The sequence below is a fragment of the Urocitellus parryii genome, chromosome 4 (genome assembly GCF_045843805.1).
Source record: "Urocitellus parryii isolate mUroPar1 chromosome 4, mUroPar1.hap1, whole genome shotgun sequence".
In the NCBI taxonomy this organism is placed as follows: domain Eukaryota; kingdom Metazoa; phylum Chordata; class Mammalia; order Rodentia; family Sciuridae; genus Urocitellus; species Urocitellus parryii.
Genome location: NC_135534.1, coordinates 178553186 through 178577398, shown reverse-complemented (window position 1 = coordinate 178577398; position 24213 = coordinate 178553186). Strand labels below are relative to the sequence as shown.

The window sequence follows — 24213 nt, the reverse complement described above, 5'->3', positions numbered from 1 at the left end:
TGCTGCTACAAACAGTTCTATACATCTCTAGATGAATACAAGTGCTTTGAAGTCCCTTTCCTGTAGTACATGTTCTGAAACCTGTCCAGATGCTTTCTGTAGTGTCTTCAGATTGAGAGTGGATTTGTTGTTCTGGTCATTTTCTAGTTCTTTTAAATGGCTCCCATCTTCTGTCTCTGCCACACCATTCTTGGTTTGCTTTCAGTTATGTTTGCTCACTTTTCTCTTTGCGCTCAGTTATTTTATTTTATTTTAGAATTCTCTGTATTCAATTATTGGCCAGGGTAAGATTTGGTATAGAATTTTTATAGCTTTTTTTTTAAGGCTATTTAATATAGTCTAGGAGCTTTGGAAAGGTTTTTTTAAATGCAGTCTCCATTGCCTCCAGGTCCTAGAAGTCCTATAAATGGGGGGTTTTAATGAACAGAAATTTTTTATTTTAATAGCAACTCTCCCAAGGCCATGATGATATTTTCCTACTTTGTCTTTTTGAAGCTTTATTGTGAGGTAATGATCAAGATTTTTTTTTCTTTTTCATATAGCTAATGGACCCAGCATTGTTGATTGAAAGTCCCCCTTTCCCACAGAGTGCTACCATATCACCTCTGTCATAAATTACATGACTGTATATTGGTTCTATTTCTTTAAAACCACCAAGCCACATTCTCAGCTCTTTTTATTTTTTATTTAGAGATAGAGTCTCGCTGAATTGCTTACGGCCTCACAAAGTTGCTAAAACTGGCTTTGAACTTGTGATCCTCCTTTCTCAGCCTCCCAAGTTGCTGGTATTACAGGTGTGCACCACCACCTCATCCAGATATTTGGTTTTATTTCTAAACTTCATTTTCCTTCCATTTGTTTGTCTGATTTTTTTTCACTCCAACACCTTCACTTCCCTAGTTTAAAGATTGCCTTGGCTATTCTTACATCTCTGTCTGTTTCTTAATCCAGTTGCCAATTTATGTACCACACACCATCCTGCTCTAGTTTTTATTGGAATTTTACTGAATCTGTAGATCGATTTAGGGAAAACTGGCATCTTGGTAATACAACCTTCCAATCCATGAATTTTGTATATCCCTGCATTTACTTGGGTCTTCTTTAATCGCTCCCAGAAATGTTTTGTAATTTTCTGTGTAGATTTCCTGCACATGTTCTATTTGATTTATTTCTAGGTAGCTCCTGTATTTTGATGACTATTCCTGCGTGCCTTACTATCAGGTGCACCCTTCGGGGTGGGGTGTCTGAGTCACAGGGTGAGCATATGTTCGGCTCCAGCAGACACTGCCAACAGCTTTCTAAAGTGGTTGGACCAACGTACACACCCACCCGCAGTGAGAGAGACTTCCAGTTGGTTCCCATGCTCACCCGCACTCGGTGATGTCACCTTTTAATTTTAGCCCTCCTGGTGGGTGTACAGCAGTATCTTGTTTTAGTTTGAATTTGCATTTCTCTGATAACAAATGAAGTTGGGCATCTTTTCGTAACTTTAAGGGTCATTTTGATACCCTCTCTAATTCCATGTTCTGGTCTTTTGCCTATTTTTCTTATTGGATTCTCTGCCTGTTTCCTATTGGTTTGTCATTTTTGTTTTTCAACTCGGGTGGCCCTGAATGTAGAAATTCTTTTATATTCTCAATATGGATCTTTGAGTGGTTCTTTGTATTGCCTTTCTCTTCTCCCATCCTGTGGTTTGTCTTTTCAATCTATTGATTAATTTCAATGCATAGAATTTCTTAATTTTAAGGTAACTCAATTCATTCAGCTTCTGTATATTTATGTCTTGTTAAAGGATTTTTGCCCACCCAAAGCTCATGAAGATATTTTCATGCACTGTGTTTTAGAAGTTTTATTTTATCTTTCACATTTATATATGGAATCTACATGAAATTGAATTTATATATGGCCTGAAATAAGACCAAGATTCATTTTGTTCCCTCATGGACATTCAATTAATTCAGGACCATTTATTGAAAAGGGCCATTATCCCCCACCCCTCTACCCATGCTATGGTCACTCAAATGACAGTACAGAGTGTGGATCTGTTTCTGGACTTTGAATTATCTTCCATTGGCTCTGTCTATCTTCTAACAAATACTGTACTGTCTTGATTACTGGAGTTTTATAATAAAACAGGATGCCTGGCATTATAATTTTTGTTCTTCTTCTTTAGGATTTTCTTGGATGTTCTTAGCCCTGGTATCATTTTTTCATTTATTCACATTTTCTATTGCTTCTTTATATCTTTCCCTTATATCTTTTATTACTTTTCATTACTTCTCATTCATTCCTGCATTTCTGTTCTATTTATGATCCTACCTTTCTGTCTGAAGGACTCCTCTTGGTTCTTCTTTTACTGTGAGAGACAAATTCTCTCAATTCATAGTTTTCTGATATTTTATTTCACCTTTGATCTTGAGAATTTAAAATCCAGGTGTAGCTTCTAGATTGTTATTTTCTTTCAGCACTTTGAGGTGTCATTCCATTGTCTCCTGGCTTCCATTGCTTCTCTTAAATCAGCTGTCAGGCTTATTTTTGCTCTTCGGAAAGTAATGCATCTTTTTTTCCTCTCTAATTTCTTTCAAGACTTTTCTTTTGCTTTGATCTTTGACAGTTTTTTTTATGCTGTGCTGAAGTGAGATTTGTGTTTATTTTCATTGAAATTCACAGAAGTTCATAGAACTTCCTGCATCTGTGGATTGATGTGTGTTTGGGGAAATTCTAGAATGGTATCCCTTTAAATATTGCTTCTTTCTATTCCCTTTTCTTACCTTCCAAGATGAAAATTGTACATGTTATACATTTTCAATACAATCTATGCATCTCTAATACTGATTTCCTCCCTGTGCTTCAGTCTGAATATTTACCCCTAAATAACTTCAGTCCACTAAGACATGCTGCTTTGCCCATCTATTGAGTTCTTTATTTCAGTTATTGTATTTTTTTTTAATTTTTAGAATTTCCATTCTCTCTCTCTCTCTCTCTCTCTCTCTCTCTCTCTCTCTCTCTTCTTTTTGTGGCTTTCAATTCTCTGGTGATGTTCTGCATCTTGTAATGTATTTTCTTGAATTTATAAACCTTGATATTTTAAAGTTCATGTATAATAACTTCAAGATTTGGATCACCCATGTGTTCATTTCTAATTACCTGTTTATTTGGTTTTTTTCCTTTTTAAAAAATTAAATATCATCTGGTCTTGTCTTCTGGTATACCTGGTAAAGTTTAGTTAAATGCATTATATAAGAAAATTGTAGTTGCTACTGGTGTTATCTTTCTAGTGAATATTTATTTCTCTTCAAGCTGGCAGTTGAATTCTTAATTCAATCAGGAATTTAAATGATTCCAGGTTCAGTTTTAGTTTTCATAGGCCTGGTCTGTTTTGATTTGCCCTTATTCCTAGTGTGTGATCCTTAGTGTTTTCAACTGAAGTCCTGGGGTCTTTACTGGCCTAGTACTCTAAATTTTGTCTTCCCAATACTGTGGAATTTCCGAACAGTTCTGGTTGTTTCCTTCACCCTCTTTGACTGGCTTCTTAGCCCCTTGCTTTATTCAGCTTGGTTATCAACTTTTGAACTAAAAATGCCACTCAAAATGCAAGACTCCCTTCTCTACAGTTCCTTCCTCTAGGTCCTTGGCCCTGAAAGTCTGGCTGTGTTGGTATCCCTGCACTACAGTTTTGGAGTCCCCTTCCAAGGGCCTCTGGAAGCCCTGGTTCAGTGTTTTCTGTCTCTGTAGTGCGCTTCCTACTAACTAAGCAGCAAGTCCCTCTGCAACAATATCTGACCCACCTCAAAGTATTTCCCTTCTTTCCAGAATGTTGGCCCTTCCCCTGACTGTCCTGGTAAATTTCTGAGGCCTTTAAAAACTATTTTCATATCTTTTTCTGTTGTGTTAAATGCTCTTGATGGAAGCTTTGCTGTTTCATCCCAGTCGTGGTAGAGTCTAAACTGAGATTACTGAGCCAGGAGAACTCCACCTTGGGGTGGGGTGAGAACATCCTTGGCTTCAGCTCTCTGTGGGGCTGATGTGCATTGGAGGGAGCAGATGTCTTCCTGTGGCTCCACAGGAAGTTGTAGCACATGGAACCCAAGTCAGGGAGGCAGGTGTCGGCTCTGCCCCTGGAAGAACATTCTCATTGCCATCAGGCATTCTTAGGCAAAAGTTCATTCTGAAGAAATAATGAGCTTCCCAACTCTGAAGAGGCTAAGGAGGGACTCAACAAACATCTAGAAGTTTCTATTGTGAGGGTCCAAGAATCATATTGCAGGAGGGACTCAGTGGTCATCATTTTGTGTATACTTGAAACCTGAAATTAAAAAAAAATACAGATGTGCAATTCACTTATCAACATAATGAAACAAAATATGGCCCCAGAATCTGCATTTCCAATAAGCTCCCCGAGGGATTCGATAACTGTAGTGTGGGAGCCAGTAGCTAAACATGCCCTGGTGCTCCTTCCCACCAAAGCTGTGACTCAGACATCCCATCCGTGCTGGGCTGGAGTTCAGACAGTTGTGGCCCTAGGGGTGCAGCTGAAGCTATTGAGAAGGGTGTGTCCTTGTCTTCCTCTCTCCTGTTCCCAGGACGGGAACAGGCTAGGTTCTGTTGGAACGACAGACCCTTAAAGTTTAGTCACATCGTGGGCTAGCAAGCTTGTGTGGGCTAGCCTGGGAACCTAACCACTATTTATAACCTAGTTTCTGTGGGGAAATATGTTCCAAGTTTTAACAACTGTCTTTCAAAAATATGCTGGAGCACAACTTGTCAGTAAGGGGGACTGTCTATATAAAGTTAGTTTCTCAGAAACTTTTAGTACCACACAATAAACTTGACCCCAAAGGATGAGCAATTAACATTCAGTGTCAAGTTTACAACTGAAGAAATTCTTCTGCCCTGAATAATTGGAGGCTTGCTTTAGGAACAACTATTACTGTTTTCTCTGACAATTACGTTTCTTCTGCTGTCATTGCTTGGCCCAAGGGAGACTGGGCTGGCGTCACCTAGGAACAGTGATGAATGGCTGGGATATAAGGTGGTAGCAAGCACAGCAAGAACAAGGTCACCTTTCAGCCCAGCTACACCTGTGTTCCATTCCAAGGACTCTACTCAGAAATGTGGTCAATAGCTGTATTCCTGCTGTTCTTGGCCCTGTTCCTGCTCCTTGTCCCAAGGAAGAACAGTTTTGTAAGGTAGAAAAGAAATAGATTCACAAGTGGCATATCTAAAAAGATAGGGGCTAATTAACAATAGGATATAGGCCCCCTTGTTGTACACATAGACACACACACACACACACACACACACACACATACACACACAAAACGACACCAAGAAAGTTTTAAAAATTGTAATTAGTTACCTCCTAGAGAGACCATACGGGCAAGGTTAGAGGATCATGGAAACCTTGAAGGACACTGGAGGACCGTGGTCTGGTTGGGACTGTCTAGAAGGATCAAGTAAATGTAGTCACTAGGTTGAACAAATAGAATTCAAAATGGTCACTGCTGTGGTTTAAATATGTGTCCCCCAAAGGCCTGTGTATTAAAGGCTCAGTCTCTGGGGTGGTCCTGAGAGGGGTGGTGGAACTGTGAGGCCTAGTGGAAGGTCCTCAGGTTAATTTAGGGCATACCCTAGAAGGGGAGAGTGAGGTTCTACCCTTTCTTCTTTCTCTTCATTCCTGCTGGTGATATGAGAGGTTTTGCTCCACCATGCACTCCTCACCATAGGAGGCCAAAACAATGGGGCCAGCCAATCATGGACTGAAACCTCCAAAACTGTGAGCCAAAATAATTCTTTTCTCTTTTTAATTTGATTATCTCAGGTATTTTGTTGTAGTGATGGTAAACTGACCGAAAGACACCACCCTACCCTCAGATACCTTTGTGTCCATCAGAGAAAGCTCATAGGAACAAAATTCAGAGGCCAGAGACAAAGTACCACATTTCTTTCATACTTAAGGCAATTAATTAATAAACTAAATAGCCAAGTAATCTTTCAATACCTTTAAAATAGCTGATAGCCGAATTAACAACCAGAAATGGACCCAAATCACTTTTTTAAATCAAAGAAAATATGGCCAAGTAATAAAAGATGGAAAGATAGCAAGATGCACTAAAACAAACCATTAAAAGATGTTAACTATCACCATAGCAATATGGCATAGGGAAGAAATTTAATTAAGAAATAAACTACTGGTCAATAATTGAAAGGTGCTCACTCTTGTTATTAATAGGAGAAATGCAAATTAGAATTAATTTTTTTCTGTCAATGATTTTTAAAATTAAAATACTTACTGTCAAGGGTGCAAGGAAATGGATACATTGATACACAGTGGGATATCACCTTTGATATTTGGGATTAAGTGTAAACAGGTATGCCCCTTTATTTTGTAAACAGAGAAACTGAGGCCAAGGGTCTACACAGGCATGTGTGGGGTCCTGGTGATGCGTTCCGTCCTCACAGAGCTTCACTCCAGTGGGTGAAGGACAGGAGGTGGAACAGCCCTGTCCCTCCCTACCTCTGTGCCCTGTGCCAACCCCTTGCTCTGAATCAGTTTTCTCATCTGTAAAATGGGAAGAACGATGGCATCCATCTCCTGAGGCGGTTGTGAGGATTCAGGGAGGTGACCGTGCTGGGTGCAGAGGAGGCACCTGAGTGCTGATGTCCCTGCTGTAACGTGTGACCCACCCCTGTCTTTCCAGACTCCGCAGCAGTATGAGAGGGAGTACAACAACAAGCGCTCAGGTGTGGGGCCCAGCAAGTTCCACGGCTATGCCTACGATGGCATTTGGGTGATCGCCAAGACACTGCAGAGGGCCATGGAGACTCTGCACGCCAGCAGCCGGCACCAGCGGATCCAGGACTTCAACTACACAGACCACACGCTGGGCAGGATCATCCTCAATGCCATGAATGAGACCAACTTCTTTGGGGTCACGGTCAGTCCCGCGCCTCTGCGCTCTGTTTTCCTTAGTGTCCTTCGGGGACAGGCAAGGCTGGAGGAGGGGCCATCACCCACCTTTTGGTGTGTAACCTGTCCTCTCTGTGGGCCACGGGGTTACCGGGTGTTGGACGGAGGGGCAGGACTGCTGTGCTCACTGACACACCCGGAACCGCCTGTCATCACAGATGAGAAAGGACAGAGAGAGTAGACATTACCTGGGCAGGTGCCTTTTACCACGAGGTGGGGTGGGGAGCAGGAGCGCTGGCAAAGGCAGGTTCAAGTCCTGGGTCTTCCCTTACAAGGTATCTTCTTCGAACTGTTGAAGTTTCATTCATAAAACGGGAATAGGATCTGTTTTGCAAGGTACTTAGAAAGATTAGCTATGGCGCATAACAACTTGCTAATACTTGTGTAAGCAATTGGCTCTGGGCCTCCGGTTTTTTATCTGAGGAGTGGGAATAATAAGAATGTATGCAATGGGGCTGGGGTTGTGACTCATAAGTAGTCCTCTTGCCTAACACATGTGAGACATTGGGTTTGATCCTCAGCACCACACACATACAAAAAAAATAGACAAATAAAATAAAGCTAAGAAAATTTAAAATATATATATATATATATATATATATATATATATATATATATATCTTGCATGGGAGCTGGGAAATTAGCATTAATAATGGCTAATATTTCTTGAATGCTTATCAGGTGCTCCATACTATGTAGATTAGACTCAAGGATATGTTGTGTGTGGTGCTTGGTATCCAGGAAATGCCAGCCATGGTTACTGTTAATAATGGTCTCATGGCATTTTATGCCCCATAGAAGTAGGTCTTGTTATTATCCCTTTTAAACATGAGGAGCCTGGAACTTGGAGCATTTAAGTTACAGCGAATCAGAGGCGGAGCTGATACTTGAACCTGAGTCTGGCTCTTAATTGCTGCATTGTTACTACCTTCTGGTAATGGAGTCACTTATGTCTCCTGATGATGTATTTGCCCTTCACTCTCCTCCCAGAAAATAGAGGACATTTGTCTGCAGAAAAGGTTGGATGGACTAAAGTGCTGTCCTGTGTTCCATGACTCCTGTGAGTCATTTAGAGAGTCAGTGAGTCTGTCTTGGGATATTCAGGGAGCAGATAAGATGAGCTGATTGTTGCATATCTTCAGTGTCTATATTTGTGCATGGGTGTACTCAGCTGTGCTATTGTGATGGACAGGCTCTGTGGGATGCTGGGAGTACCCAGTGGTGTGGATACCAAGGGAAGATGCACTCCCTACTGCAGAGCCTGTGGTCCAGATACAGGGACAAGATCTGGACAGACTGACATGGAGAGGTTAAAAATGCTCAGTACCAGCTGGGAACACTGATACACACCTGCAATCCCAGTGCCCCAGGAGGCTGAGGCAGGAGGATCACAAGTTAGAGGCCAGTCTCAGAAACTTAGTGAGACCCTGACTCAGAGTAAAAAAAATCAGCCGGGTACAGTGGTGCACACCTGTAATCCCAGCAGCTCAGGAGGCTGAGGCAGGAGGATCAAGAGTTCAAAGCCAGCCTCAGCAACTTAGCAAGGCCCTAAGCAACTCAATGAGACCCTGTCTCTAAATAAAATATAAAATAGGGCTGGGGATGTGGCTCAGTGGTCAAATGCCCCTGAGTTCAATTCCCAGTACCCCCCCCCAAAAAAAAGAATAATAAAGTTAGTGGTGGCTCAGTGGTAGAGTACCCTTGGGTTCAATTCCCAGTACCAAAAAAAGCAGGTGGAGGTAGAGACTGGGGCTTGGTACCCTGGGAGAAACTATGCAAGCGGGGAGGCTTTTCTGTGAATTTTGGTGAAAAAGTCAGGGAGGGCTTTCTGGAAGAGGTGCCTGTTAAACTGTGCCTTGATGGGTGGGTGGGAGCTGGACATGCTGGCAGCCTGGCCACCAGGGCATGATGAGTGGAGAGAGGTGGGGGCAGGCAGGGGGGATAGTCCCCTGGGTCAGACACTGGGAAGATAAGTTGGGGCCAGTTCTGGAGGGACAAGCTAAGGAGCCTGGCGGAGATCTCATAGGCCAACCACTCCCAAGATGCAGCCAGTCACCTGGGGCTGTGAGAAATGCATTGTCTCCGGTTCCAGTCCCAGCCAATCAGCCTCTGGGGGTGGGACCCCCCCACCTGGTGCTCAACAGCCTCTCCCAGATTCCCATCAGGCTTGAGCTCCAGTGCTCTGGCTGCTGGGGAGGCTCTGGTTTTTGCTACAAAAGAAGTGAATTTCCAAAAACCCCTGGGTGCAGGGACCCGAAGGTGCTGGGCGTCCACTCCCACGGTGCAGAAGTAAAGGCTCCATGTAGTTATTGGCCAAGTGTGTTTTTATAGCACAACCTAGATTCAGGCTGGAAACTTGAACAGCTCGCCTCAGTCTAGGGTTTAAAAAAAAATCTTTTTATCCTCAGAACCCCTTGTTATAAAATCTCACAGGAGCTCAGTATATAAAACAGACAAAAGAGGAACATCTCAGGCAGCAGAGGAGCCAGAGCCCCACCTGTTCTGTCCCTCTCCCCCACGGCCATCTTGTGGCCCGCCAAGAACCCCCAGAAAGGCTGGGCAGAGCACCAGGCAAATTACCTGCCCATCCTTTCTCTGCCCCACGCGGGCTGAGGCTCTGAGAGGGGCAGCATTGGAGCAGGGCCGTTTCAAAATGTGGGATGCTTCTTTCAAACTTGGCTTCCCATTTAGTAGGGTGAATTCACAGTAACCCAAGTCAGGGTAGATGAATAGACAGCTACAGAATCTAGGGACCGTTTCGCCGTCTCTCATGATCTTCCAAGTCAGCGTTTGCCTGGGTGCCTGTGTCGCTTCGTCAGGGACCATTTATAACCACTTGTAAGCTCTCCCTTTCATCGAAGCCAAATAATACATAATCCCCAGTTGATGAGCAATTAGATAAGGACTGCCGAAAGCGCTTTCCAGGGCTCGGAGATGAATTTCTTTTTAATGGGAAATTCCTTGACACCTGTTCCAGTTTGTGTCTCAGAATTCAGGGAATATCAGACCTGAAAGCTGTCCTAAAAGATCCTCAGATACAACACCCTCATGTTATCGATGAGTATCCGAGGTCAGATAGGGGAAATGACTCTGTCAAAGTCACCTGGCAAGATGGTTCGGAAAAGCCAGCATGGTCACCATCGGGTTCTACTCAGCTCCACGCCACAGCCCTCTGGTTGCACCACTGTGACCTCAAGTTGAGAGGGCTGCAAAGGAAGACAGTCTGCACCTCGTTTCCTTGTCCCCTTGTCACATATTAATATGTGCTTGGCCCTGGTTGCCAATGGATTTCATTAAAATTGTCTTCTGATCACAGGAAAAAGAACTTCTTCTGACAAAATAAAATGTGCCTCTGTGGTCCAGGGAGACCGCAGAAGGCCAAGTTCAACTATCAACAAAGAGTTAGAAAGGAAAGGAACAAGGAGAAGGAAATAAATTGAAGCATTTTCCATTTGCTGAAGGTTTTCATTATGCAGCACACGGGGCCTCCATCTTTTCACTCTCAGGCAGACACTTTTTTCCGGGTCACCCTCATTCAACATGTTTACTATATGGAAAATCGTTTAAACACATTAAATTAATTATATCTGTGACTCAATTCCAATTGATCCAGCGTGCACAGTCTGCTGGGAGCTGGGCCTGTGCTTCCTGGTCGGCATGTTGATGGAGAAATTTCTTCTGCATCCTGGGCTGAAGAGCCAGATTAAATTGGGGCCCAGGTCTGTATTCTCTTCTTAGGGGCTCCCTTCCCAGTTTCTCTTCAATACCCGGAAATGGGCTTTCGACAGCCTTGGGACACTGCCCACTTCTGATTTCCTGAGTGTGCTGTTATGATGTTCAGTCCTCTGATTACGTCCCTGACCCCCACCATGATCTAGAAATCTCAGATGCTTCTTTCCCTCTTCTATCAAACAGGCAACTGGGAAACTCAGGTTGGAATTGACTATTTAAGTCTTAAAAGCTCAGAACACTCTGAGAATCCATTTTCTGAAAGTGATAAGGGCTTAGAAACAAGCTCTGCAGAGTTCATCTAGGGCAGTAATCCCAAAGTCTGTATCCTTGAGAATCTCCCAGGGAGTTTCATTAAAATACAGATGCCCTACATAAGCATGGTGTGGCCCATGCCTGCAATCTCAGTGACTTGGGAGGCTCAGACAGGAGGATTCCCAGTTGGAGGCCAGTCTCTACAACTTAAAAGACCCTAAGTCTCTTCAATCCTCAGCACGACATAAAAATAAATAAGATAAAGGTATTTTGTCTACCTACAACTAAATTTTTTTTTTTTAATTTTTAAAAAGGGCTAAGGATGTAGCTCAGAGGTAGCCTGGGTCCCCACTGAAGAACTTCTGATTCTCTAGTCTTTCAGTAAGACGTAGAAATTGACATATTAACAAGCAGTCTGGGAGATTCTCAGTAACCTTGAGAATTGCTGGGCTACACACACACATACACATACTTTTTGGTTTTAACCCTATCAGCAATATATTTGTTCCTACATTCATTCACCCCTTTATCTACTCTGTGCCAGGCGTGTGTAGTATAGACGGACCATGGTCTGGCATGGTCTCCACCTGCAAGAGTACTCCCCATCCAGTGGGGTGGTAGACAAGTAGAAAAATAATTGCTGGGCAATTTGCAAGGTCTGTCCCAGGCCCCTGGAAGGAAGATTGTGTTTTGCTTAGGGCAGTAAACACCAAGGAGCAGTCATCCATTTTCCTGGAGTTCAGGAAGCAAAACTCAACGCACCAATAATTGCAAGGTTCCCATTCTATGGGCACTCACCCTGTGCCATGTGCTGGAGGCAGTACTGCAGTGCCAGGTCCCCTGTCCCCACTTCCAACATGTCAGTGTACAATAGGGCTGAACAGATCCTTCTAACTTGGCTTTCCTTACAAAGATGCACTAAATTCATTGACAGGAGACCGGGATTCTTCAAAACATGCCTGGGAACATTTGCTGAGCATTCAGGTCAAGATCAAAGCCTTAATTTTTTCAGGTAAAGAGTGTTTATTTGTTCCCAGTTTCCAGGCTGTGAAAACAAGCATGGTCTCCCAGGTCTCAACGTGGACAATTCCTTGGGGTGTGTCAAACTGAGATGATACGGCCCTAAACATAGTACACCCCCTTTGGTAAAGGTTTCTTCTGCTCAGTCTTTTAAAAGGACATCACTTTTAGTTGGTGGTGTCTACACCCACTAAAATAACAGAATCTTGGTTTGCCCTATTTTGACAATGTGATGCATGTGAGCATTTTCCCAGAGAGCCCCTCAGGCTTCGAACCCCGGTTTGGGTGGGGCTGTGAGGCTTCCAAGAGCATCTGGATACAGAGAAATGGAAAGAAGCTCCTTGGGAAAACTTCCACTGTGAAAACGGGGCTTGCTTGGGACTAAACTATTTTGCTGAGATTGCCTCTCACTTCCAGGCTCCATAGAGAAGCCATCATAGCTTGAAAGGGAGTGACCCAAAGTTCCTCCAAGTAATAGACCCATCCTTCATCCTCTCTGCTCAGCTTCTCAGCCAGCTGTAGGTCTGGACCTTCCAGCACCACATCTGTCAAGAGAGGCTGGCCCTCAAGCTCCGGGCAATCACCTCTGTTGGCTGTTATCTTCAAACCCATCTCACCAAGGAGGTGAGGCTGATGGCGATTGCAGAGTTTATTGATCTATTTGTTTTTGTTGCTAGTGAAGAGGAATCTAGCCTTGGCCAGTGCAACTCTTAAGGTTTTCATACAAGTCTTAAAATTAAAAAAAAAAAAAAACAACAACAACTCAGCCAGGCATGGTGGCAAACACCTGTGATCCCATAGGCTTGGGAAGCTGAGGCAGGAGGATTGCAAGTTCAAAGTCAGCCTCAGTGTATGTCACTTATTATTGTCAGGTTTATTTTTTTCTGCGTCTTTAAGGCTTACAACAGGGTACCTGGGACACAGTATGTACCTGATAAATATTGGTTTAATGGACAAGCAGTTTCAATAATTAATGACCCTGTCATTACTTACTGAAGCCCTACGAAACTCAGCAAGACTCTGTCTCTAAATAAAATACAAAAATGGGTTGGGATGTGGCTCAGTGGTTAAGTGCCCCTGAGTTCAATCCTGGGTAAATCTCTACCAAGACATAAGTACAGTACACACTCAGCACCCACACCCCTACCAACATTTTCCCTAAAAAGAAAACCTTATCAAGTCAGTTGTTGGAATTTCAAGGACTTCAAGTAAGGTAGGTAGCCAGAGGAAGCCAGCAGGTTCCTCATCCCAAGGGTGTTCCAAAGCTGCCCCTCCAACTCTGTTCAGAGCACCCTCACCATTGCCTGGCCTTGCTGGGAGTCTGCAATTGTGTATATATTGATCCAGAGAACTTTGTGTGCGTGCCAGGACACATGCATGTGTGCACATATGCACACACAAACGGTTCCACATCGTCCTGGAGAGCTGGCCCACTTCTCCTGTCTGTCTGACCTTGAGGGGTTTTGGGTTGACCCTTCAGGACTGAAGTTACCTTTCAGGCTTCCCACATCCACATGTTTGTGTCTTATATTGACATCATCATTTAGCTGTTGGATTCTTTGGGAGTTGAATTTGAGTGAGATGAGAAACAGCACTAGGAGCTCTATCCAAAAGTGGATAAACACCACCAATCCGGGATTTGAGCCCTGCTGGGTTGGGCACCATCCCTTCCTGACCCCCTCCATTGGCATGTCATGACCATGTTTCCTGACCTTGCACTCCAGGCTGTGCCTGGAGAACTTGCCTGAAGCTCTGCAATAGGCTGATTGTGATGTGTCCTAGAAAATAAGGTGACCTTGGGCTGGCTCCCAGCGTCACGATTTTCCACTGCAAGGTCCCACTCTCATGAGCCTTTGTTTGGCCATTGCCTACGATCAACAGTAAACCCTTTCCATAATTTCCTCTGTCCTTCCCTTGTCCCTACCACACCAAAAACCCAGAGGGTCACAGTGGGATTGCATCATACCCACACATACACAAACTCCACTAAGGCACTGCCTTGAGAACCCTGCCTCTCTTCCTCTGTCCTCTGGCTAACCAGTCCCCCCTCAAACACAGATTGAAATGCACTGTTGCCCAGCATAGCCATGATGAGCTGGAACAGGAATTGCAAAAAGAAAAAAGAAAAGCCACAACCTCTTAGAGCTGTGTGATCTCAGGGAAGTTCTTTGCTGTTCTTTGCCTCAGTTTCCTCATCTGCAGAGCAGAGGGAAATATATTCTACTTTAAAGGGTCTGTATGAAAAATAGCAGTAATGTTTAGCATCCAAGGACTGCATGCCATTATTAAAGTTATTATCATCACCGCTGGTCCTATGATGGGGATTTTTCAAGGAACAGAGTTTCCAAGGCTCCAGTCCAGCAATATGCAGCATGGAATCCAGTGACCAAGCATCACATTCTTACTAGGTGCCAGTCTGTTCCCATATGTAACCTCATTTAATTTTATCAACAATAAACAAACCTCCTAACCTGCACTAGAGTGATAGCGGTTAACATCAAAACAGAGCCAAGTGGAGTGCCTGCAAGCAGACACGCTTTGGAGCTCTCTGCCTGCTGCCATCCACTCTAGGGATTTGAAAGTCACCCTAGAGGTGGCAGGCATCTGCTCACAGAACTCCCTCCTGTCTGGCTCAATGCCAGTCAAGTTCCAGCCTCCCTAAGAAGGGCCACTGAGAATTAGACACAAAGACTGCTACTGTTGGCACCCCATCCAGATCTCCTGGCACCCTCTTTTAGGGGTTTGGCTGGTTCTTCCATCCTCCCAGCTGCTGCAGGTGTACCCACTACTGGCTCACAGTTGTGGTCTTGCCTAAGCCATGTCCTTGAAGGGACCTGCCAGTTAGCCACTCTCATGGTCTACAGAAGGACTGACATGTGGTCTCAGGGCCTTTGAGCCTGCAGGCTCCCCAAGAATCAGCCAAAACTGATGGAGCTTCCCACTTCCCAGCTTGGTCTGCACCTTTTTCTGCACCCCTCCCATAGGTTCCTCCTGAAGACATGTCCCTTTTGAACCCCACATACTTCTGGGAGACTCCATGTTAATTTCTATGGAAAATTTAAGTATTTTCAAGAGGAAATTTTTACTAGAACCTAATTGTTACCTTGTGTTGAATTTGGACCTGATCCTCCCGACCCTGGGTAAAAGCTTTCTGAACTCTCCTCCCTCCTGCTCTGCACACGTCCCTGGCACCCCTCCTGTTGTTGCCAGCCTCCTGCAGTGAGTTAGCATCTCCCAAATAAGCAGGTGCCACCACACTCCATTTCTCTGACCCCTACAGCAACTCACCTGTGGCTTTGCACCTGCAAAATTCCATTGTCTCTGGTCACCTCAAGGCCGCCTGCTGGGAGTGAATCCATATTGGACTGGGAGACTCCACCACGCTCTTCATCACTGTTGTCTTCCAGGCTCCTCTCAACTCAAAAGCCATTTTCAACCCTTCCCCTGATGAGAGGTGACCACAAGCGGTCATCAGGACCTAGAATTCTCGAATCTGTTAAAATCTATTGATTCCCAAATTCTTGATGTGATTCCGGGTATCACTTCATTCATGGAGTCATGTGTGTGTGTGTGTGTGTGTTGGGGGTCTGGGGTCTCTTGCTGAATCCTTCCTGAAATAGCAGAGAAACCCATCCCTTCTCTCCCCCATCCTCTCATGTCTCCCATCAGCGTCTCTCTGGGGTTCAAATCCCAGGCCTGAGGGGAGGAGGAGCTACTGATGGGCCCCCCTTGACTTCAGACTGTCGGGAGCTCTTCCAATAGGTAATTACTAGTAATAAACAACAAGGATAATAATCGCATCCTTGGTGTGTGACTGCCCTGCTCCAGGGTGTATTTATAGTCTCCACTGTCTCCCCTCCTCCGTACAATCACATGCTAACAATAGCAACCGAGTAATGAGCTCCTACTGTATGCCAGGCAGCACCCTCAGCTCTTTACATATGGCGCCGTGGCCTGTGATGCTCAGGTCAGCCACGTATTGACAGGTGCATAGGTCCCAGGGTGCTCCTCTTGGTGGGCTACATTTGGTCCCCATCCCTTGAGTCCCATCTCTGCCCTCCTGTCCTCCACTCAGTGAGGACTTTCCCGACTCCTCCCCATCTGCTCACTCCCACCCTTCATCCTTCCCCTCCGTGGCTACACTTGTCTGACATCCAGCATATTTCACTTATTTATTGTCAATTTTATTTTCTTCTGTATCTTCAAGGCTTAGAACAGGGTATCTGGGACACAGTATGTGCCTGATAAATATTAGTGTAATGGACAAGCAGTTTCAATAATTAATGACTCTGTCATAGATTAAAGAAAATAGACTGAGCAAAGATAAATAATTTGCCCCAGACTCATCAGGTAGTAAATGGGAGTTGATTGAAGGCTACTCAAGCCCCTGTTTTGAACTATTTAAGATATTTTGATAATTCAGCATTCCCAGCTCCCCCAACAAACCAAACCTAGGCCAGGCAGGAGGAAGGAGATGTACAGCTTTGTCCCCAAGGAACACAGGTGAGATGCTTTGGAGGGCGGGCAGGACCACTGTCCCCTTATCAATAGTGGAGTTTACTGTGTTTTCTGCTCTGAATTGATCATTTGTGTGTCTGTCGGCCCTGGACACTGGGCAGTGATCTTGTGAGCCTCCTGTGGCACCGGTAATTGTCTCTGTGTACCTGATGTCTTGAATAAGACCTGGATCTTAGTCTATGGAATTCTTATGTGTTCACTGAATGAATTAGGTGATCGCAGTGCAAAGAGGTGACATGGCTATGTTGGGGTCCAGTTGTGCTGAACTGGTAAACCGGGTCCCAACGTCTCAGGTCTTCTCACTCTAATGCAGTGGCTCAGTCTCCAATTCTTGCATTCCTGGGCATTGCCCGGCTGCCCCTCCCCCACCCACTCAAACACAGTCACCAATACTGCAGAAGGAGAATCTCCTCCTTCTGCTGTCAGATAAATTTGAAAGATCAAAATAATGTGGCTTAGCAATTTGTTTGAATTGATGCCTAGCCTTCTAAAGCTTGCTAGTTTGACTTCCGCAAGTGGGGGGGGGGGAATACCTGTTATTATTCTTGTTTTTAAATGAAAAACAGGTAGGGGAGTTTATCACCCTCTGAGAACTTGGACAGAAGCCCTGACTGCAGACTTTGACCAGGTGCCTGAGAGAAACAAAGAGGATGAGCCCCAGGAAGAGCTGGGGACGTGGTGGTCATAGTAACGATTACTATAACAACAGAAGTGATGATGGTATGGATAGCTCGCAGTTTTGAACGCCTGTTGTATGCTGGGTACTCTGTTAACTGATTATCTCATTTAATCTCCACAATGACCACTGTTAGGATTTGAGTTGTATCCCCTGCCCCAGAATTCATATGTTGAACTTCTAACCCACAGGGTCTCAGAATGGACCTTCTTTGGAAATTGGGTGGGTGCAGATGTAATTGGTTAAGCTGAGGTCTTCCTGGAGCAGAGCAGTATGTCATAATGGGTGTCCTTATACAAAGGGGAAATTTGGAGCCTGATACACCAGCCGGGAGAAGGCCATGTGAAGAAGGCGGCAGAGGTGGCCAAGGAGACCAACGTTTGTGGCAGGAGACAGGTATAGAAGCAGTTCCCCCGGAGCCCTCAGGAGGAAGCAGCCCTGCCCATACGTTGACTTTGGACACCTGGTCTCCAGAAATGTGAGGCAATTTCTACATTTCTGTTGTTTAGGTCATCCAGTTTGTGGTCCTTTGTTAAGGCAGCCTGGGGAACTAACATAGCCCCACAAAGTGGAGACCACCAGTGCTTTGCAAGTAAGAAAACCAAAGTTAAATACGTCACCAAGTGAAGAAACTAGGATCTGAATGCCAGCAGACTTCCTTTCATCCTTTATTCTTTTTTTTTTCTTTTGTTTTTGTACCAGAGATTGAACCCAGGGTGCTCAACCACTGAGCTCCCTCCCCAGACCTTTTGGTTTTGTTATTTTGAGACAGGTTGCTTAGGGCCTCACTAAGTTACTGAGGCTGGCTTTGAACTTGTGATCCTCCTGCCTCTGCCTTCTGAGCCGCTGGGATTATAAGCGTGCACCACCTCCGTGCCTGGCTCACTCTTCACTCTTAACCACTGTCCTGCACCAATGAAAGCTCGCTCCCGGCCCAGGAGGGCTAGAGGCCCCCACCCTCTCCCTTTCCAGGTGAGGAAACTGCGGGCTTTGGGAACCTGCTGAAGAAGAGGTGAGGCCGAAGCCAGGAAACTGGCCCCTTGCTGTAGACCAGTGGGCTTCCCTAAGCGTGGCTCCCAGCGGGGCCACAGCATGGCCATTCCTGGGGGAAGCTCCTCAGGCTTCACTCGCCTCTTCCCTCTCAGGCAGGGAGGGTGTTTTCCAACCTCAAGTTACATGTTTTTATTTATTCATATATTTTAAAATAACCTATACATTTATTTTTTGCATTGCAAGAACAATATACCATTATAGAAAACATAGAAAGCACAGACAAGTATCAAAAGATATCAAAGCCGGATGCGGTATACACACCTATAATGCCAGTTATAGGATTGTTGGGAGGCTGAGGCAGGAGGATCACATGTTCAAAGCCAGCATCAGCAACTTAGTAAGACCCTGTCTCTAAATAAAAAGTAAAAAGGGCTGGAGATGTGGCTCAGTATTAAGCACCCCTGGGTTCAATGACACATGCCTATAATCCTAGTGCCTCAGGAGGCTGAGGCAGGAGGATCGAGAGTTCAAAGCCAGCCTCACCAAAGCGAGGAGCTAAGCAACTCAGTGAGACCCTGTCTCTAAATAAAATACAAAATAGAGCTAAGGATGTGGCTCAGTGGTCGAGTGCCCCCTGAGTTCAATCCCTGGCACCCCCCCCCAAAAAAAAAAGACATCAAAGTCACCCATAACCCATCATTCAGACAAACTCATGGGATCTTCACTCAGATGTGACTTTTTTTAGAAATTCCTTTGCTATGTGTTTTCTTCTATCACATTATTAAGATTTTTCTATGGCTAGGATTTTCATCTTTATTTATTTGTTTATTTATTTTTGGTGGTACTGGGCATTGAACTCAGGGCCTCCCACATGTTAGGAAAGCTCTCTACCACTGAGCTATGTCCCCAGCCAAGGTTCTCGCTCTTTAAAATCTTGTCATTTAAAAAAAAAAAAAAACATGACAGACCATGCATAACACAAATATATTATTTTGGCCATTTATAGGTTCATGATTCAGTGACATTAATTACATTTTCACTGTCCTGTGACCATCACCACCACCCATCTCTAGAACTTTCTGTCATCCTAAACTGAAACTATTTACCAATTCAACAATAACCCCAATTAGGCAGGATCATTTTAAAGTTATTACTTCTTATGGGAGAGCTGATTTTTATAAGTATAAGCTATATTTTTAATTTTTTAATATTTTTAAGGATATCGTAAGTAGCTTTCTAACTTGATTTCATAGGAAAATCCAGATATTTGCAAGTTACCTCTGACCAAATAGTAGCCTAGCAAAAATTTGCCTGCCTTTGCCTGCAGAAACCTGAGAATACATGTTTGAAAGGGTTGAAACTATAGTGAGCAAATATTTTAAGTAAATAAGCATTTGTGATATCCCGCTGTTGAGGAAAATACTGAGATGAGATCCTAGATGCAGATGAGCTGGAAGAGCACCAGGGTATGTCCTACACATTCACGTTTCTCTCTGTGTGAAGCCAGAATCCCCCTTGGTGCACACGTCAAGGTGTGTTAGCCAGCCGGCTTGCTAAGCAGGAAGGAAGTTTCTAAGATCAGGGGAAGACAGTTGACATAGATTCCAGCCGACAAGACGCACGCTTTGAGCCCTAATGGATGCCAGCTCCGCCTGCGTGCACTGATACGGAGGTCACTCGTTCACACTCCATGTGGCACTCTGGTCCCGCCTGGCTGATGGCCAGCCCCTGTGTGAGGAGAGGAAGGAAGCTTGGAAGATCCATTTTCTCGTGGAATTACCAATCCTCATCGGTCCCTCACCCACCCCCATGTCTGTCTTCTTTTTGAAACTACACACAGTTCTTGCCCAAACCAGTTATTTGCAAGTGAAGACCTGCAGCCTAGAGAGGACACTGTGCCTTGTGGATGGGGAAGAGGGTCACAGTGAGGGAGGGACTGCAGGGGAGTCCTTTGTCTTCTAAGTGGTGTGGAGTTGTTGAGAAAATGGGCTCTGATGACAGGCCTCCTGGGTCCCCAACTAGTTCCACCTGCTCACTGGGTCAACTTGCACAAGAACTTGATCTCCGCATCTGCTTCCTTGTCTGTGAAACAGGGATTGTGCTGAAACAGGACACTGTAGTTTGTCAGAGAGTGTGCTCTGGAAATATACCTATAAGGGGGTGATGGTGGCAGGACAGAGTAGATGGAGAAGCTGTCTGCCGTGTGGTTGCAGCTGAGCTACAGGGAACCATGAAGCTAGGGTGGACAGGGGCTGGATCTCAGGGTTCTCAAGTCAGCCATTGCTGCTCTGGCGGGGCCCTGGGATGGAGTATGTCCTTGGGCAAGGCAGTTCCTCTTGGCAGAGGGTAATTCCCAGTTGAGACTCTGAGGCACTGGAAGATGTTGCTTTTGCCCTAGGAGGGGAGGTGGGCACAGCCCCTGAGGACTCCCTATAGATAACAATAGGGCCTACCTTAAAAGGTTGTGAAGATTAAAGGCATTTATGCATGTTAGGTGGCTGGGGCATAGTATGTGCTAAATTAGTGCAAGGACAAATGCATTTAAAGAACAATGTATTTGGATACCGGCTTCTTGGTCTTCTTAGACCCTCAAACCCCTATAACTAATTTCCAGAATAGCCTGGATTTGGTGGGTCCCACATCACTGCTTCTATTGAACTTACATCTCCTGCCATCTGCAGTAATTCACATTCCCACATTCACATGCTCATGAACACAGGCACCTACCCATGCTCCTAAATATGCAATTTATGGGTCTTCACATTCGTTGTTGATAAAGCTGTTTATCCGTGTATTCCGGTGGCTTTCAAACTTGTTTTTCAGAAGAGATTGTACACAGAAGCCCAATAATATTGCCCCTCCTTTAACGTTGACATTAGCATTAGCACTACATTTACTACCCCTCCCCCTCTTCCTCCCCCTCCCCAAAGTGCTCCTTGTAAGACATTGCTAACCATCCCTCTGATTTAAAAATTAGCAAGCAAATATGCACAGGATCCAAGAGGAAGCAAAATCTTAATGTGGAGCCTGTGTGTGAGCCCTCAGTTCTGCTCACCGGGTCAGGCTCCCCAGAAGGTCCAGGAGTCGGGGCCCACCCCCCTGATGCAGATGCACAGGCAGGGGACCTCTTAGCCAGCACCCAGATCCACATTCTGTATTTTAACAGAGATTTGTTTACTTTAACATGTACTGCAAAAACATAACTCTCCCTAGCAAAATAAGGTTTCTCTGCTAGTGTTTTAAAGGAGGATATTCAGTAAACATATCAGATGGTGTATGGGTGCAGGAAAGGTGGAGCCCATATGGTGGAGGTGTGGGGGATGGTAATCTCCTTTGCACTGTCTTCGATTTAGCTTGAAAGCCACTGTGGTCAGCCCCCTGAAGGGTTAACTCACAGAATCAGAAAAGAGTTGGCGGGAGAATGGGCGAGACTATCAACAGCACAGCATTTTGGAAGAAATGATTTACAGTAGAAGGGGTAGAGAGAGAAAAGGGGAGGGGAGGGGAGGGGAGGGGGGATAGTAGAGAATAGGACAGACAGCAGAATACATCAGAATCTAGAAAGGCAATATGTCAATCAATGGAAGGGAAACTGATGTGATACAGCAATCTGTATACGGGGTAAAAGCGGGAGTTCATAATCCACTTGAATCAAACCGTGTAATATGATGTATTAAGAACTATGTAATGTTATGAACGACCAATAAAAAAAAAATAAATTAAAAAAAACAGCACAGCATTGATTTCCTGGGCAACTGTATAGTTACCCAAGCAGCGAATAGTCTGGGGCTTTTACCTGGGAGGTTTTTGTGGTAGTGTTAATAGCCTTTTTGTTTAATGCCCTTTCACCTCATTCCCATGATTTCAGTAATAAAAAATGGTCCTAGGCCAGGAGGTGGACGTCCATTAGACAGAGAGGAGCCCAGATGCTGCAGGAGAAGCGTGCTGTGGTGGCCTCAGGAACATAGCCCTGGGACCCCAGCAATGTAGTGTAGAGCTCCTTACATTAGCTCTCTGGCAATAATTGTGACTCCAAGTAATTGGTTAGCTTTACAGCAGAGGCTTCTGTTCCCCACTCCTCCAGGGTAGGGTCTTGCTGAGACTCACCTCTCTGGAGTTAGCTGCTGGAACATGGTCCGGACTGTATCTGAGTCTCAGCTGATGGTAAATGAGCAGATGCATCAGAGATATATTATCACCATCCCTGGCCCCTTCCACTCCACATCTCCTCAGGGCTTTACACAGAGTAGACATACAGGAAAGACTGGCTGGATCATTGGATGAAGGGGTGGAAAAGTGGAGGGGGACACAGGAGGGCATATGAGTAGATACTTGGATGTCTGAGTGGATGGGTGAATGGATGGGTGGATGTGTGGGTATGTGGATGGATAGGTGGATGGACAGACAGATGGATAAGCATGGGGGTGAATTGATTGTTATGTGGGCAGGTGGATGGATGAATAGGTGGAGGGATGGATTGATAGGCGGCTAGATGGTGCGTCCATAGGCACCATCTGTCCACAGGCAGGTGGGTGGATAGATATAGATGAATGGGTGGATGAGCTAGGCAGATGGGTGGGGACTGAGTAGGTTAGTGAAGGCTAGGAGAGGTATCTCAGGGGTCTGCCTCATTCTGATCAGAGGCCACAGCATTGATGTTTGGATTCCTTTCCTGTGCAAATCCTGACCTCTTGGTAGTTTTTATGGCATTTTTCAACTTGAGGCCCCATCTTATCATCTGACTCAAGAACAGGAGTTCCATCGAGTGCCTTTGTTCTTCACTCACACTTCACCTTTTCAGGGATTGGGCCTCATTAAAATCTGTCCTCTACCCTATCACTCTTTGAGGAAGTTCCTTGTTAGGGCCTTTCTGCTGTGCGACGGATCGCACCAGCCCTTGTGAGTGCCGACCTGAATGCTAAAGACTGTTATTAGCAGATTTAGCCTCGAGATGCTTCAGCGTTGTCAGTTCAGATGTTCATAGGATTATTTTTCAAACATCATCACACATCCTCTGTGACAGACTTGATTACTGTGATGAACTCGTTTCCTTCCTTTGAAACATGTTTCAGTTGCAAAAATGGTTCAGAAAGTATTTCACCGACATGCCAGGCAAAACCCAAGTGACGTTATCTCATTTGCATGGCTCAGTTACCTTGTCAGGAGGGGCCACTTGGTGTGGTACACAGAGCACTGGACGTGGAGTCCACAGAGCACTGGACGTGGAGTCCACAGACCTTCGTTTGCATGCTGTCCCCAATATCTTGGCAGCTGGTGACCTCAGGGAAGTCTAGTCTTTGCATTCTCTTGTGCAAAGTGACACAGGTGACCAGGGGCCCCTCCATGGGATGCTCATAAGATGGATTAGGAAAGGGACCTAATAAACTGTGAAGGTTGTAGATGATTGAAGGGTCCCTGGTAGAAGAAGAAAGCAAGCCATGCCTCAGACATGTCAATTTGTTTATTGATTTGTTTTACTTATTTATTTATTTTGGCTTAAACAACAGAAGAAACGGACATTTACAGTGCAAATCATCTTTCAGGGAGGTCTGGGTTGTGCCAAGCTCTATGTTCATACTAAGAACACAAAGAGAGTAAGACTCTATCCCATCTGCACGCTTCAGCATGGGGGCCACCAGCTCTGTTCAAGAGCCCTGGAAACGTGTGAAGTGCATGCTGAATTTCAGACTTAGCGCAAAAAAGGTCAAGATACCTCAATGTTTTACTACTGATTACAGTTGAAGTGATAATGTTTTACAATATGTAAATAGGGTTCAATAAATTTTATTTTTAACATTAATTTCTTTTTTTCTTTTCCTTTTTGTTTTTCTTTCTGTACTACTGGGGGGTCAAACCCATAGAGCGATCTAACATCAGTTATATTCTCAGCACTGCTTCTTTGCATGTGTGTGTGTGTGTGTGTGTGTGTGTGTGTGTTGCTAGGGATTGAACCCAGGGGCACTTTACCACTGAGCTACATTCCCAGTCCATTTTTGGTTTTGTTCTGAAGCGACAGTGACATGAGCAGAGACACAGTCAATCAGTATCACGG

General features: G+C 44.8%; 1 protein-coding gene across 1 annotated transcript in view; it reads left to right on the top strand.

The window, feature by feature from the left end:
* Positions 1 to 24213, top strand: part of Gabbr2 (gamma-aminobutyric acid type B receptor subunit 2) — a 348083-nt gene that overhangs the window by 207702 nt on the left and 116168 nt on the right. The window contains exon 7 of the mRNA XM_026415240.2: positions 6702 to 6938. Within this exon, the coding sequence (XP_026271025.1) occupies positions 6702 to 6938 (237 nt within the window). The remainder of the gene's footprint in view (positions 1 to 6701; positions 6939 to 24213) is intronic.